General features: G+C 37.4%; 1 protein-coding gene across 2 annotated transcripts; it reads right to left on the bottom strand.

The window, feature by feature from the left end:
- Positions 1 to 3,309: 3,309 nt before the first annotated feature.
- PHF5A (PHD finger protein 5A) lies at positions 3,310 to 12,872 on the bottom strand. Of its 2 annotated transcripts, none has more exons than XM_087968261.1 (4): positions 12,673 to 12,872; positions 10,989 to 11,012; positions 6,870 to 7,036; positions 3,310 to 3,746 (listed from the first exon to the last, which is right to left on the bottom strand). In XM_087968261.1, the coding sequence occupies exons 1-4, from the start codon at positions 12,692 to 12,694 to the stop codon at positions 3,657 to 3,659; spliced, it is 303 nt and encodes a 100-aa protein (XP_087824387.1). In that variant the 5' UTR covers positions 12,695 to 12,872; the 3' UTR covers positions 3,310 to 3,656. The 2 variants fall into 2 exon arrangements, with proteins under 2 accessions (XP_087824387.1, XP_026550579.1); XM_026694794.2 differs by having other exon boundaries at positions 12,767 to 12,872.
- Positions 12,873 to 13,588: the final 716 nt, after the last annotated feature.

Below are 13,588 nucleotides of genomic sequence, written 5' to 3'. Positions count from 1 at the left end.
TATTACATGCAATCAATAAAACAAGGATTGTACATAGAACAATATCAGACCTCTGAAAAGTATAAGCACGCATATGTACTCAGTACTTGGTTTGGGTCCCATTTGCAGCAATTACTGCCTCAATGCGGCATGGCATGGAAGCTATCAACCTGTGGGACTGCTGAGGTGTTGTGGAAGCCCAGGATGCTTCAATAGTGGCCTTCAGCTCTTCTGCATTGTTCGGTCTCATGTCTCTCATCTTTCTCTTGGCAATGCCCCATAGATTCTCTATGGGGTTCAGGTCAGGCGAGCTTGCTGGCCAATCAAGCACAGTAATCCCATGGTCACTGAACCAGGTTTTGGTGGTTTTGGCAGTGTGGGCAGGTGCCAAGTCCTGCTGGAAAATGAAGTCAGCATCCCCATAAAGCTCATCTGTGGAAGGAAGCATGAAGTGCTCCAAAATCTCCTGGTAGACGGCTGCGTTGACCCTGGACTTAATGAAGCACAGTGGACCAACAGCAGCAGATGACATGGCTCACCAAATCAACACAGACTGTGGAAATCTCACACTGGACTTCAAGCATCTTGCAGTGTGTGCCTCTCCATTCTTCCTCCAGACTCTGGGTCCTTGGTTTCCAAATGAGATGCAAAAGTTGCTCTCATCAGAAAAGAGGACTTTGGACCACTGAGCAACAGATCAGTTCTGTTTTTCTTTAGCCCAGGTTCTGATGTTGTTTGTTGTTCAGGAGCAGCTTGACAAGAGGAATACGACATTTGAAGCCCATGTCCAGGATCCATCTGTGGCTCTTGATGCACTGACTCCAGGCTCAGTCCACTCCTTGTGAAAGTCCCCAACACTTTTGAATGGCCTTTTCCTGACAATCCTCTCTAGGCTGCGGTCATCCCTGCTGCTTGTGCACCTTTTTCTTCCACACTTTTCCCTTCCACATAACTTTCTGTTAATGTGCTTTGATACAGCACTTTGGGAACATCCAACTTCATTTGCTATTACCTTTTGAGGCTTTCCCTGATTATGGACGGTGTCAATGATGGTTTTCTGCACAACTGTCAGTTCAGCAGTCTTTCCCATGATTGTGATTCCTACTGAACCAGACTGAGAGACCATTTAAAGGCTCAGGAACCCTTTGCAGGTGTTATGGCTTAATTAGCTGATTAGAGCCTAGAATATTGAACCTTTTCACAATATTCTAATTTTCTGAGATTGTGGATTTGGGGTTTTTATGAACTGTAAGCCATAATCATCTCAATTATGACGCATCACCGCTTGAACTATCTTACTTTGCATGTAATATCTCATATATTAGTTTCACCTTTTAAGTTGCATTACTGAAATAAATGAACTTTTGCACGATATTCTAATTTTTTGAGTTTCACCTGTATGTAATCTCATTGCACTAAATTCTAGCTGCCTAAAACTTGCTACAGATTTTTTTAGGTTCAGTATTAGTTCATGATGAGATGACAATAGTTTCTATATACCTCCACTTTTTAAAAAATAATATTTTGTCACTTGCCTGATTTAAAGCCCAAACTAGAAACATTTCTAAAGATAGTCCAGATGCATTAATTAAGCGATGAATGAAAGTTCCAAGATTTTCACAGTCCGATAACTGGTGCTTCTGTTTAGTATTTTTATGTATTTCTACTTATTGCAAAATACACACAAGAGAAATACAATTTTTTTTTAGAATAGGTTATCTATTTCAGAGCTAATCCACAAAATTATTGTATTCTATAATAGTGGTGGTTAACTGTTTGGGCTCCCATGCCAAAAATTTGCGCTCGCATGCACTCACATGCCAGTACCCAGAAGGCAATGCGTGTGAATCCCCACACCCCCGTGCATGCGTGCATGTCTCCCGTGCGCCAGATACCCAACAATCAGCTATTGGGCAGGCAGCGCACATGCACAGTGGGGCTCTTCCGGGCAACCTCTTGCATGCTGGCAGAAGTGGCTCTGCATGCCACTTCTGGCACGCATGCCGTAGGTTTGCCATCATGATTCTATGTGAAAGAAATGAAGGTAAACATGAGGGCATGAGAAGGAGAGGTATTTAATAGATAAAAATGGGCTTAAGATTGTGGTTCAGGTTGAATGGAGTAGAAATGAATTTGGCTTACTTTGTGATGCATTCCTGCTTTCTATGTTTATATTATACCAGAGATTATTGTTAATTATTCATTCATTTGGACTGAAGTAATAGTCCATTAGGGAATATTGTGATAATGATAAAATTTACACTCTGCAAAGGAGCTCCACCCCTTGAGAGATCCTTGCACAGTACACATTCCTCCATTTACATCCCTATGAATAAAATGGTATCCAATTATAATAATAAACTTCTTCCTAGTATAAGTGTTAAAAATACCTAATTGGTTGCAATTTGCATATTTTAAGAACCAAACGTTTATTAAAAATAATTTATGATCCCCAACCTCTCTTTACTATTTCCTAAACAGGTATGTTAAAATATTTGTTTTGAGGGAGGCTGAAAATACCGTGTACTGATTCACTGCCATATTACAGCCTAATCATGTAGTTGTTAAGTAAATCACATAGTTATGTCCTATTCCAAACACCATTTGAATAACAAGTCTGCAGTGTGAGTTTATATGCTTAAATCATTACATTGGAAGTGAATAAAATCATTTGAAAATTATATCTTACTACAAACCTTAAGAATGCCTGAAAACAGAATTAGGAGGATGTGAGGTTATTTCTTTTCATAAACCTGATTTGTGGATATGCGTTTTATTATGTTTGGGTTTAAGTTTCTATAATTACGATATGCTTTTTTCTAAATGGACTACAACATATATGCAAAATTTGGCTACAATTTGGTAGCTGATAACAGATGACATTTTGGATTTGTGAATGATTTTTTAAACAGGGCAGCTATGCACATTAAAAAGATGCACACCCAACTGTTTAAATCCTGCTTTTCATGATTTGCACCAGGAATTTCAGGTACTATATTATTTCCCCATTGCAATAAGCAAGTGAGTATATCTCAAAGGGCAGATAGACTTTCTTAGAAAAAAATTGTTTATGGTATGATCATATTGTACTGGTGCAAGAAACACAAGTTAGGGCAATACCAAATGCTGTTCTTTATAGATTTATTCAGTTTGTATGCTGTATCAGTCACTGAGCAATTCTAGATTACTGTTTATATCACTTTATTGTTATGGACCACTACCAGCTACAACTACCAATTTATGCCTGAATTTATCTCCCTGGTTACTAACAAATAACAATCACACACACCGCAATCCAAGATCAAGAAATGTACATATGAGAATTTCCACTAGAAGACTATTATAAAACTTTATTGGGGTATAATCCACCATAACACTGACAGAACACCTAATCAAATTCTTCAGAAAAACTTGGGTTTGACTTAATATACAGTGAAAGTATTCTGTCAGAAAAAAGGGCTATCTATCAAGATCTATGGTCTGAATTCCAATTTACCTTCTTAGTGATTCAAATTATATTTAATTCAATATTTTTTTCATTGAAAAATGACAAGAATAATTTTTAGTAACCAATATTTCCATCAAATTATTAGAATTGAAACAAAATACATTTAATTGCTTTCCTATAAAAATGAAGTCCAAAATTTTTCAGGAGTACTTCCACAGTGGAGATGTGATCATCTTTTCTTGAAGCCATATTTCTTTCGTTCATAAAAGAGATCTGTTTTTGAACTCCCCAAATTAACAATCTTGGGACAGCCATCTCGCTAGAATGGTGCAAAAGACAAACAGTTAGAACAAGCTAAGCCTAATAGATTCCAAAAGGAATATCATAGTATCTGTATATCACAATTCCAATAGGGAAATTTGTTTGAGTGTATATGTGTGTGTGTGAGAATGAGAGATTTCTGTCCTGTATTAACCCACATATTGTCTATAGATAATTATGTCCTATTTCTACTATCAAATTAAGAGATAGTACTTTACAGACTGCAGTCTTACAAAGCACTTACTTAAAAGGGACCTGCCACTAAATTTGATGAGATTAGCATAGAAATACAAAAGGGTAGGATTTGTTTCAATGCAATTTCTCCATAAAATTCTACAATCAATTGTAATTATACAAAAGGTGCATTATTTGAATAGCACTATCTTGAAACTCAGGAATGTAAAATTTAAAACAACAGCAAACAAATAAAAATGAAGCAAGCATAGAGTAGACAACAAAGAGGAAAAATCCAGTAATGATATAAATGGATGGATATAATATATGCAAAGTACAACTTTTTAAAAAAGTAAGACACAGCATATGGCAAATGTACTGACTTTCTAAAAAAAAAACCCACTCATGATGCTTGTGGAATTATATTGTACCTTATGAAATACTTTATTTCTTTAGTTCAATCTGACTGACTTTTGAAAGGCTTCTGCTAAAATGGGAAAGATTTTTGTACACATTTCTTTTCTTATCTTTCCAACTGTTTTATTACTTCCTATCATTTCCCCTACATGTGCAAGGTCTGCTTTTTTCATTCAAATAAGTACCGATCCATTGGTGTGATAGGAATTGACCAACCCGTTTGATATCTGAGCCAGCCTTCATGGGCTGAAAGAGAGTGACAGGCTCTCAGTGGTCACCCAGCTACCTTTCATAGAATTCAAGAATCTTCTGGTTTTTAGCCTGGTGCCTTAAATGCTAGACCAAAGGCTCTCCAATTATTTTCCAAACTACTTTATACTTATTCAATTGCTACCCTAATGTTCAACTCATCATTACCATCAGTTTAGCCATTGTCTATCCACTGAAGGATGAAGGAATCTTTTGCAATTTTTCAACTAATATGGTCCTAAGCTTTCTTTTGCCAATTGGGTCCATAATATTTGCCAATGTCATCATCTTATTTTAAGTCTCTTTTGTGGATGCTTTATATCAAGTGGGATCCATACTATGATTGCTTTGGTCCACCTGCCATCAGTTCTTCTTGCTATGTGACCAACCCATTTCCATTTCAATTCTTTTACTCTTTTGATGACATCGTATACTATAATACTGAGAGTTTCTTTAAACAATTAGTTCTAATCTCCTATAATCTAAATCATAAATAAGATATAGAATTATGCCCAAATATTAATTTGAGAAAATTTGAATAAGAAGTATTCTCACTTTTAGGTAGTTTAACATAAGAAAGGCACATATTACTTTAAAATGTACGAAGTTTACACTTTATTAAGCAATAATAATTTAAGAATGCTCTCTTCACCCCCTCTATATGTATAGAGAGAATATATATATTCATTCAGAAAGTATCCAGATCCCCTTCACTTTCATCAATTTTGTTATGCTGCGCCCGGATTCTACAGTTTTTGAAATTCATTTTTTTCTCATTAATCTACACTCAGTACCCCAAGTAACAAAGTGAAAACAGAATTTTAGAAATGTCTATAAATTTATTAAAAAGAAAAAACTAAAATATCACGTTGAGATCCTTTGCAGCAAACACTTAAAAATTTAGCTCTGGTGCCCCATATTTCTCTTGATTGTTGCTGACATGCTTCTACATTGGGAGTCAACCTGTGGCAAATTAAATTGATTGGGCATGATTTGGGAAGGCACATACCTTTCTATAGAAGGCATCACAGCTGATGCCTTCATACTGTAGCAGAGCAAAAGCCATGAAGTCAAAGGAATTGCCTACAGAGCTCAGAGACAGGATTATTGCAAAGCACAGATCTGGGAAAGGCCACAATAAATTTCTGTTGCACTGAAGGTTCTAAGAGTACAGTGGCCTCCATAATTCTCAAATGGAAGACATTTGGCACAACCAAGACTGTTCCAAGGGCTGTTCCAGTCAAATGGAGCAAACAGTGGAGGATGGCCTTACTAAGAGAGGTGACCAAGAACCCAACGGTCACTCTGACTGAGCGCCAGAGATCCTGTGCAGAGATGGGGCAACCATCACTGCAGCCCTGCACCAATCTGGGCTTTATGGCAGAGTGGCACCACTAGAAGGAACCCTCTCCTCAGTGCAAAACACATGAAAGCCTGCTTGGAGTTTGCAAAAAAGCACCGGAAGGACTCTCAGACTGTGAGGAACAAGTATCTCTGGTCTGATGAAATCAAGATCGAATTGTTTGTCTCTAAACATTATGTCTGGAGGAAACCAGGCACTGCTAATCACCCACCCAATATCATCCCAACAGTGAAGCTTGGTTGTGACTGCATCATGCTGTGGAGGTGTTTTTTAGCAGCAGGGAAACTGGTCATGATTGAGAGAAAGCTGAATGGAGCAAAGTACAGGGATATCTTTAATGAAAATATGTTTCACAGCTCTGAGGACCTCAAACTGGGCTGAAGGTTCACTTTCCAACATGACAACACACAGCCAAGACAAAACAACCCTGGGACAACCCTGTTAATGTCCTAGAGTGGCCCAGCCTGAGCCCTGACTTGAACCCTGCTGAACATCTCTGGAGGGACCTGAAAATCGCTGTCCACCAACAGTTGACATCCAACCTGACTAAGCTTCAGAGGATTTGCAAGGAAGAATGGCAAAAGATCCCAAAAAGACTCAAGGTTGTAATTGCTGCCAAAGGTGCTTCAACGAAGTATTGTGTGAAAAGTCTGAATACTTATGCCAATGTGATATTTCAGTTTTTTTCTTTTTAATAAATTTACAGACATTTCTAAAATTCTGTTTTCACTTTGTCATTATGGGGTACTGAGTGTAGATTAATGAATTTCAGCAACTATAAAAACAGGCTGAAGCATAACAAAATTGACAAAAATGAAGGGGATCTGAATACTTTCTGAATGCACTGTAAGTATGTATATACAGTATGTATGTACATATGTTTAAAAGGATAAAAATAAAAAATTCTAAAAAACTTACATCCTTTTCCTGAATAGTACATTCCTTGCAGTAATAAGCATCAGAAACTCCAGGACCCCCACATATCACACAACGTCCTTGATAAGAGCCATAGTTGCACTCATCACAGATACGCACCAGTGTACAAGGCCGTACATAAGAGTCACAGATAACACATTTGCCATCACCTGAAAACCAAAGTATACACATTTCACTTGAGATAAGAGATATACAGAAGATAGCATTCAAACAAAGCGAAGCTGTAGTCCAATTGATTACATAGGGAATATATTTGAATGGTAGTCACTGGACTTTTTTCTTCTACCTAACATGTTTGCAGTGGATTTTTACCATCCAAAATATGAATATATCACCTTACACTATTTATAGACTGCATTTAGAAGCAATTGGCATATGAGTGACTTTCATCGTATCTTTAACCAAACTACCATTTTGTAGCATATGGGGAGAGAATACTCTTTAACCAACTCTAAACTTTTCCTTTCTTTTAAAAAACACTATCAAATTTGGGCATAAACGAATAGAATGAATCAATCCAAAACAATATTTTGTCAATACAAGCTTACAAAACTCAAGAGTTTATAAACTATTTATTCACTTACACAAAAGAAATGCTGAAAGGACAAGTAGCATTTTGGCAATGCTAACAAAGCAATTTAGAAACACATCACTGAAGGTATTGAAGTGATGGATAGCACCTGCCTTTTAGAGTCAACAATCAACAAACTTGGTAGAGCAGACATGAAATCCTTGGAAAAGATATACCCATGCTCTCTATAACTCTAAAGAACAGTACTGGGCAGGCCATGTCAATAAACTCCCAGTGACCTAGTATGGAAGTGAATGTTGAAGTGGGATAGGAGGGCATTGACATTTTTTAATTTTGATGTTGAAGAAGATTCCAGTGAATACTTATAGATAGCCAAAACAAACAAACACATGGATCATCAAACAAATCAACCCAGAGTTCTCACTCAAGGCACAAGGAAAGAAGAGCGTGACCAACAGCAAGGTGAAGAGACACCGTTACAGTGGCGATGAGTGCAGTTGGAAGACCTGAAACATCAGGTTGGAGACAGATTATTATCGAAAAAATCTGTGATGATTAGGAGTTGAAAATGAACTTGATGATATACATCAATGAAGGCTGTAAAATATAAATAAAACAAGCACTGGACCACATAAATAGATTTAGAAACCTACCAATGAAGAGAGTCACATTTATTATCTGTGCCCTAATTCATGTAAGTTTATTCCTACTGAAAGAACAAGTGACTTCTTTTTGCAGTTCAGTTCCATTTGTATTGGATGGGAAAAACTATTAATTCCTCTGCTCAAAACCTTGCCACCAGCATTCAATTTCTAGTTTCCAGAAGGAATAAAATTATTGGTTTACATTAGTGTGGCATGAAACAATTGATCGTGAGGAAGTATAACAACTACATTTCTCTATCCATAAACGAAAAATACTATATTTTCCTAGTCTATACTAACTTGCACTATTGCTTCTGCCTCATAATGGCAAGTATTCAGCACTCTGTATATGGTATGCAGACCTTATATCCCTTTTTGAAGTCATTTGGTACCTAGAATTTCACTATCAATATTTGCCAGCAACAATTAAAAAATAAAGATGGTTGAAATAAATATATTACTTTTGAGAATAGTTTAACACACCTAAAAACAAACCACCACAGAAACAGCAGACCTATCCATAAGTATGTCATGATGATAACCTTTGGCTATCATTCAAATGATGTTAAATGATAATGCATCCTCCTATATCCACTGAAGTATTACTTATCCCTACCTTAGAGTCAAGGAAACTGTGTCATGTCACTGGCAGCATTATTTTAAAAAATTCTTCACAATAAATGTCTTAAACTACAGTATCTGGAACTAATTAAATAATTTGATATTTCTTTATCTGTAGGAAAGCTGGCACAGAAATTCTGTGCATGTTTATAAGCCTTTCTTGGTCCAATTTTCCTTTGCAGAGAGGTCTTTCTATGGTTGTCTTTCAGGTAAATATGTTGCATATTCTGGCTTGCCTGAAAGGACTAGCAAAATATTTGATATTGTATACAATATTAAGAGTGACAACTGTGGGCTGATTCAGTCAAATATTTCTAAGCTATTGATTGGTGCTATAAAACAGCTTTCATATAAGTTGTAGACCTTTTTGTTGCTTCTCACATTTGTAGACACAGATTTGCTATGCTTTATCTTCTGATCATATTATGATTATGTATCAGCCCATCTTTGAAAAACAATTCAGAAACATCTGCTGATTTAAAATATGGTAGGAAGTTATCAACTGAAAATGGCAGACACATTCATTTAATGTTGTTACCTTGTCACCTATATTGTTTTCTATACCATTTTCAGGCTCAATTCAAAGAGCTACCGAAGCCTTCAGTATTTGGTGACAGTTTATCTAAAAAGTCACACTCCCCCTTCATCCAGTTTTGTTCATCACATTATAAAAAAGATGTTGAGACTCTAGAAAAAGTACAGAGAAGAGCAACCAGGATGATTAGGGGACTGGAGACTAAAACATACGAAGAATGGTTACAGGAACTGGGCTTGGCTGGTCTAGTAAAGAGAAGGACCAGGGGAGACATGATAGCAGTCTTCCAATATTTGAGGGGCTGCCAACAGACAGGAAGGGGTCAAGCTATTTATGAAAATGCCTGTAGGCCAGACAAGGAATAATGGATGGAAACTGAACAAGGAGAGATTCAACCTGGAAATAAGGAGAAACTTTCTGACAGTGAGGACAATCAACCAATGGAACAGCTTGCCCTCGGAAGTTGTGGGAGTGCCATCACTTGAGACTTTCAAGAAGAGATTGGACTACCATTTGTCAGAAATAGTGTAGGGTCTCCCGCTTGGGCGGGGGGTTGGACTAGATGACCTACAAGGTTCCTTCCAACTCTGATTATCTGTTATCTGTTATATTTCATTCTTTCTAATATTTTATTTTCAAATTATAAAATGTTTTGGCTACTCTCATATTTTAATTAACTATCTAGCTCAGGGGTGTCCAACCTTTCACCTTCCCTGGGCCACATTAGAAGATGAAAATTTGGTTTGGCCCGCACATAATTAAATTAAATAATTAAATTAAATTAAATTAAATTAATAAAATAAAATAAAATTATTATTTATTATTTATTATTAATTATTTATTAAAAATTATTTATTTTTATTTTATAATTTTCCGGCCAAATTTTGTGGGGTGGGGGGGGGAAGAAAGCTTGCCCGCCTCGCGCCTACCTCTCCTCCTGCAAATTATTTATTTTTATTAATTTTCCGGCCAAATTTTGCGGGTGGGGGGGGGAAGAAAGCTCGCCCGCCTCACGCCTACCTCTCCTCCTGCAAATGCAGCAGCGGCAGCGGTGGCAGAAGCAGCAGCAGCAGCGGCGGGGGGGGCAGAAGCAGCAGCAGCGGCGGCGGGGGGGCAGAAGCAGCAGCGGCGACGGGGGCAGAAGCAGCAGCGGTGGCGGCGGCAACAGCAGGAGGTGGCGGGGCGGGACTTTTGGGCTGCGGCTGCCCGCCTTTTTTGTTGTTCGCCTCGCCCCACCTCGCGCCTGCCTCTCCTCCTCCTCGCTGGATCTTTCATGAAGGTTGGGGTGGGCGTTGGGCCGCATTATGAGGCGACCTGGGCCGCATGGTTGGACAAGCCTGATCTAGCTTTTTAGACACACAATACCAAATCAACAAATTTTCCTGATTTAGGTTGAAGGAATTGCTGGTCAGGTATGTTGCAAGTCTATTCAAAGTGCTATATATATATATGAAATTTAGTTCCAAAGAGTATCTACATAATAGAATTTACTTGCACATGAAAATAGAGCTTTAGGCAACTGGACCTCTTGCAGATGCCAAATGATCCCAGAATTGTTTTCAAAATTTGCAAATAGAATTTAACTGCACCTCTGCATGCATCAAAACAGCTTTTGGAAATGAAATTCAAAGTTTTAAGAACACTAATGATTTTATCTTAAACTATTCCAAGAAATTTATTATATTCACAGAATAAAGATGTTGATATTTTAGTCAAAATGAAAGAATCTGGCATGAATTCACAACAAATATGTATGAAGCTGTACTTACATTTTTCACATAGTCTCCCAATAGCTGCAAAAGCAAAAAATAAAGTCATATTGATATTGAGATCAAAACAAAACACCAATTTAAATATTATGTATTCCCTTTATTTTGCTAATATTCATGCATATGTGAAGTAAGATAATCATAGTTTTTAAAGACAGTACCGAAGGTTTTTGTTCCACTAAGTCAGAGATTGGTAATGACATACAGGTAATCCTCAAATTATGATCACAATAGAGGCCCAAATTTCTGTTATTAAGAAAGTTAATGATATTTCAGTTAATGATCTTATGATCTTTCCTGCCATAGTTGTGAAGTGAATCACTGCAGTTGTTTAAGTTAGTAACTTGGTTGTTGAGTGAATCTGGCATCCGTGTTGACTTTGCTTGTCAGAAAAACACAAAAGGTGATCATGTGATCCTGGGACACTGCAACCATCATAAATACATGCCAGTTGCTAAGTTTGTGATCGCAGAGAAAAACATTTGCCACTATCTAGGAGTGAACTCTAAAACCTTTCAAGTGGGAGGCAAGTGTCTTCACCACTAGGCCAGCACACCGCTCATATGTTTATATTACTGTCAATGTATGAAATTAGGTGTTTATTATAGAATGCCTAGGAAATCTACAGAATGCTAAAAACGGAATGTCGAAGTATGAAGTGCTTCATATTTCACACATTTCCTAAACATTCTATGCAATGCCAAAAAGCAAACCGGCAAAGTATAAAATACTCCTGCTAAAATGCCATTCTAGCTTTCATTGGTGCAACAAGCATTCTATAGATTTGGTTTCACATTGTGTAAGCTGCCCCAGCAATATAAATTGAATAAATAAATAAATAAAATTCTGTTGGATTGAGTTGTCAGAAGTTAGGGAATCTCTTGATATACGCTTTTTGGGAAAACGTAAGAAAGAATGGGTATCTGGCCTAGGATATTAAGATATAACAATGATATACAAATAAAAGGGCATAATCTATGTAACACTCTACTTAATCTATTGTCCAACCGAGTCATTGCTTATCAACCTTCCAGTCCATTCTGAAAAAGGAAAGCAGACAAGGAGGTTTTCCAAGTGCCAGTTAAAAAAAATAAATTCTGGCTCAATTCATTTTCCTCGTTCATTTCAGTGCCTGCCATCCACTTTCATCACACGTTCCTCAGAAATCCTACATATTCGATTGCAAAAGACTTCAAGGAGAATTCTAACATAATACAATGGAACAATTTCAGAATGCTCAAATTTCGGACATTCCCTTTATCATTATACTGCAGTCTTGCCCAGCCTTACTACTCTCAAATTCTTCAGTTTGCCCATTTGGGGCACTTTATTTTTACACGTTGGAGCCATTGATCCTGAAAAATGGGTGATGGTTTTTCTACTCCACTTTTATTAATTTATAAGTATCTCAAGACAGCGAACATACATAATACTCCCTATTTTTCCCACAACCATCACCCTGTGAGGTTGTTGAGTTGAGAAAGTGATTGGCTTAAACTCACCCATTTTAATATTACAAATAATAATTTTTATTACTAATCAAATTTGTACAGCCGCCCGACTTACAAAAAGCCTTTAGCTATATAGCACATGCCATTAAACACAGCAGAACTACCCAGCATGTTGGCTGGGGACGAATATCTGAAATCAACTTGAATGGCTACCATGCATGGTTTATCATTACTTTTCTCCAGCCCGCCCGCCATCTTTTAAACGAAACTCTCTTTCCGGTATGGGCTGCAGAGTAATACTCGACCTCTCTGTAACGGACTACGCACCCACTCCGGCCTGCTTGCGGCAGAAGATTAAATCTGGATGATGTTTAGCCATCACCTCAGGTTCTCCTCTCGCGCCGTTGTTAACGACGTTTTACCCGTGACCTCTACTCTTTAGGTCCCAAAGGACGATAGAAGTCCAGCGAATTAACCAGGGGGCTACCTCTCTTAGCGAAAGAAAAGTACGTCCTCTTGCTTCAAACTTTAAAATACTGTAGAACTAACAATTTAGATAAAGAAGGGGAATATAAAGTTTTGACTTATCAAATTGTATCTCTCTCTCTCTCTTCTAGGACCCGAAAAAGCCCGCCCCTTACATCTACCGGCATTGGTGGTATAGTTACCCTGTATTGTAGATGGATTCAGTAAAAGACTCGAAAGGGGTAGTCAGAACCTTTTTTTTTTTTTAATTTGTAAGAATTATAAGATGCAGTTGATATTAAGTGCAAGTAATCGTGCATCTAAACAAGCATTTTTAAAAGCGTTTAAACATTTGAAAGGAATAAAGAACGAAGTATCGACATGTAATTCGTAGTTTTAGGAGCCAGCATGCAGTTAAAGGGTAGGTTTGCCTTGAAAGGTGTAAGTGAATTACTTTTTATTTAATCCTAAAAAAGCTTGGGTGGTGAGGGGGAATCGGATTCTATAGCAGTTCCACATCTAACGCTTAATTGCAGGATTCTTCATGTGCAGCCTTCAAAACCTTTCTGACCATTTTAGAGGCATCCACAAAGACTTATTTGTGCAATAAATAATACCACATACTTTTATAACTTTAACATCATAACACAAGCGGTTGGCAAATTCTGCACAATAACGTGTCTA

Source organism: Notechis scutatus, chromosome 6 (assembly GCF_049901735.1).
Source record: "Notechis scutatus isolate UNSWTSFEM ecotype Mainland chromosome 6, rNotScu1.2, whole genome shotgun sequence".
Taxonomy (NCBI): domain Eukaryota; kingdom Metazoa; phylum Chordata; class Lepidosauria; order Squamata; family Elapidae; genus Notechis; species Notechis scutatus.
The sequence above is the reverse complement of the archived record's forward strand: the minus strand, read 5'-3'. Positions and strand labels throughout refer to the sequence as shown.

Excerpts from the sequence above, each read along its gene's own strand:
- PHF5A (XM_026694794.2), bottom strand. The coding sequence starts at position 12,818 with ATGGCTAAACATCATCCAGATTTAATCTTCTGCCGCAAGCAGGCCGGA. Across the intron at positions 11,013-12,766 it reads CCGCAAGCAGGCCGGAGTGG|CTATTGGGAGACTATGTGAA; the intron begins GTGCGTAGTCCG and ends TTGCTTTTGCAG. Across the intron at positions 7,037-10,988 it reads TGGGAGACTATGTGAAAAAT|GTGATGGCAAATGTGTTATC; the intron begins GTAAGTACAGCT and ends TTTGGTTTTCAG.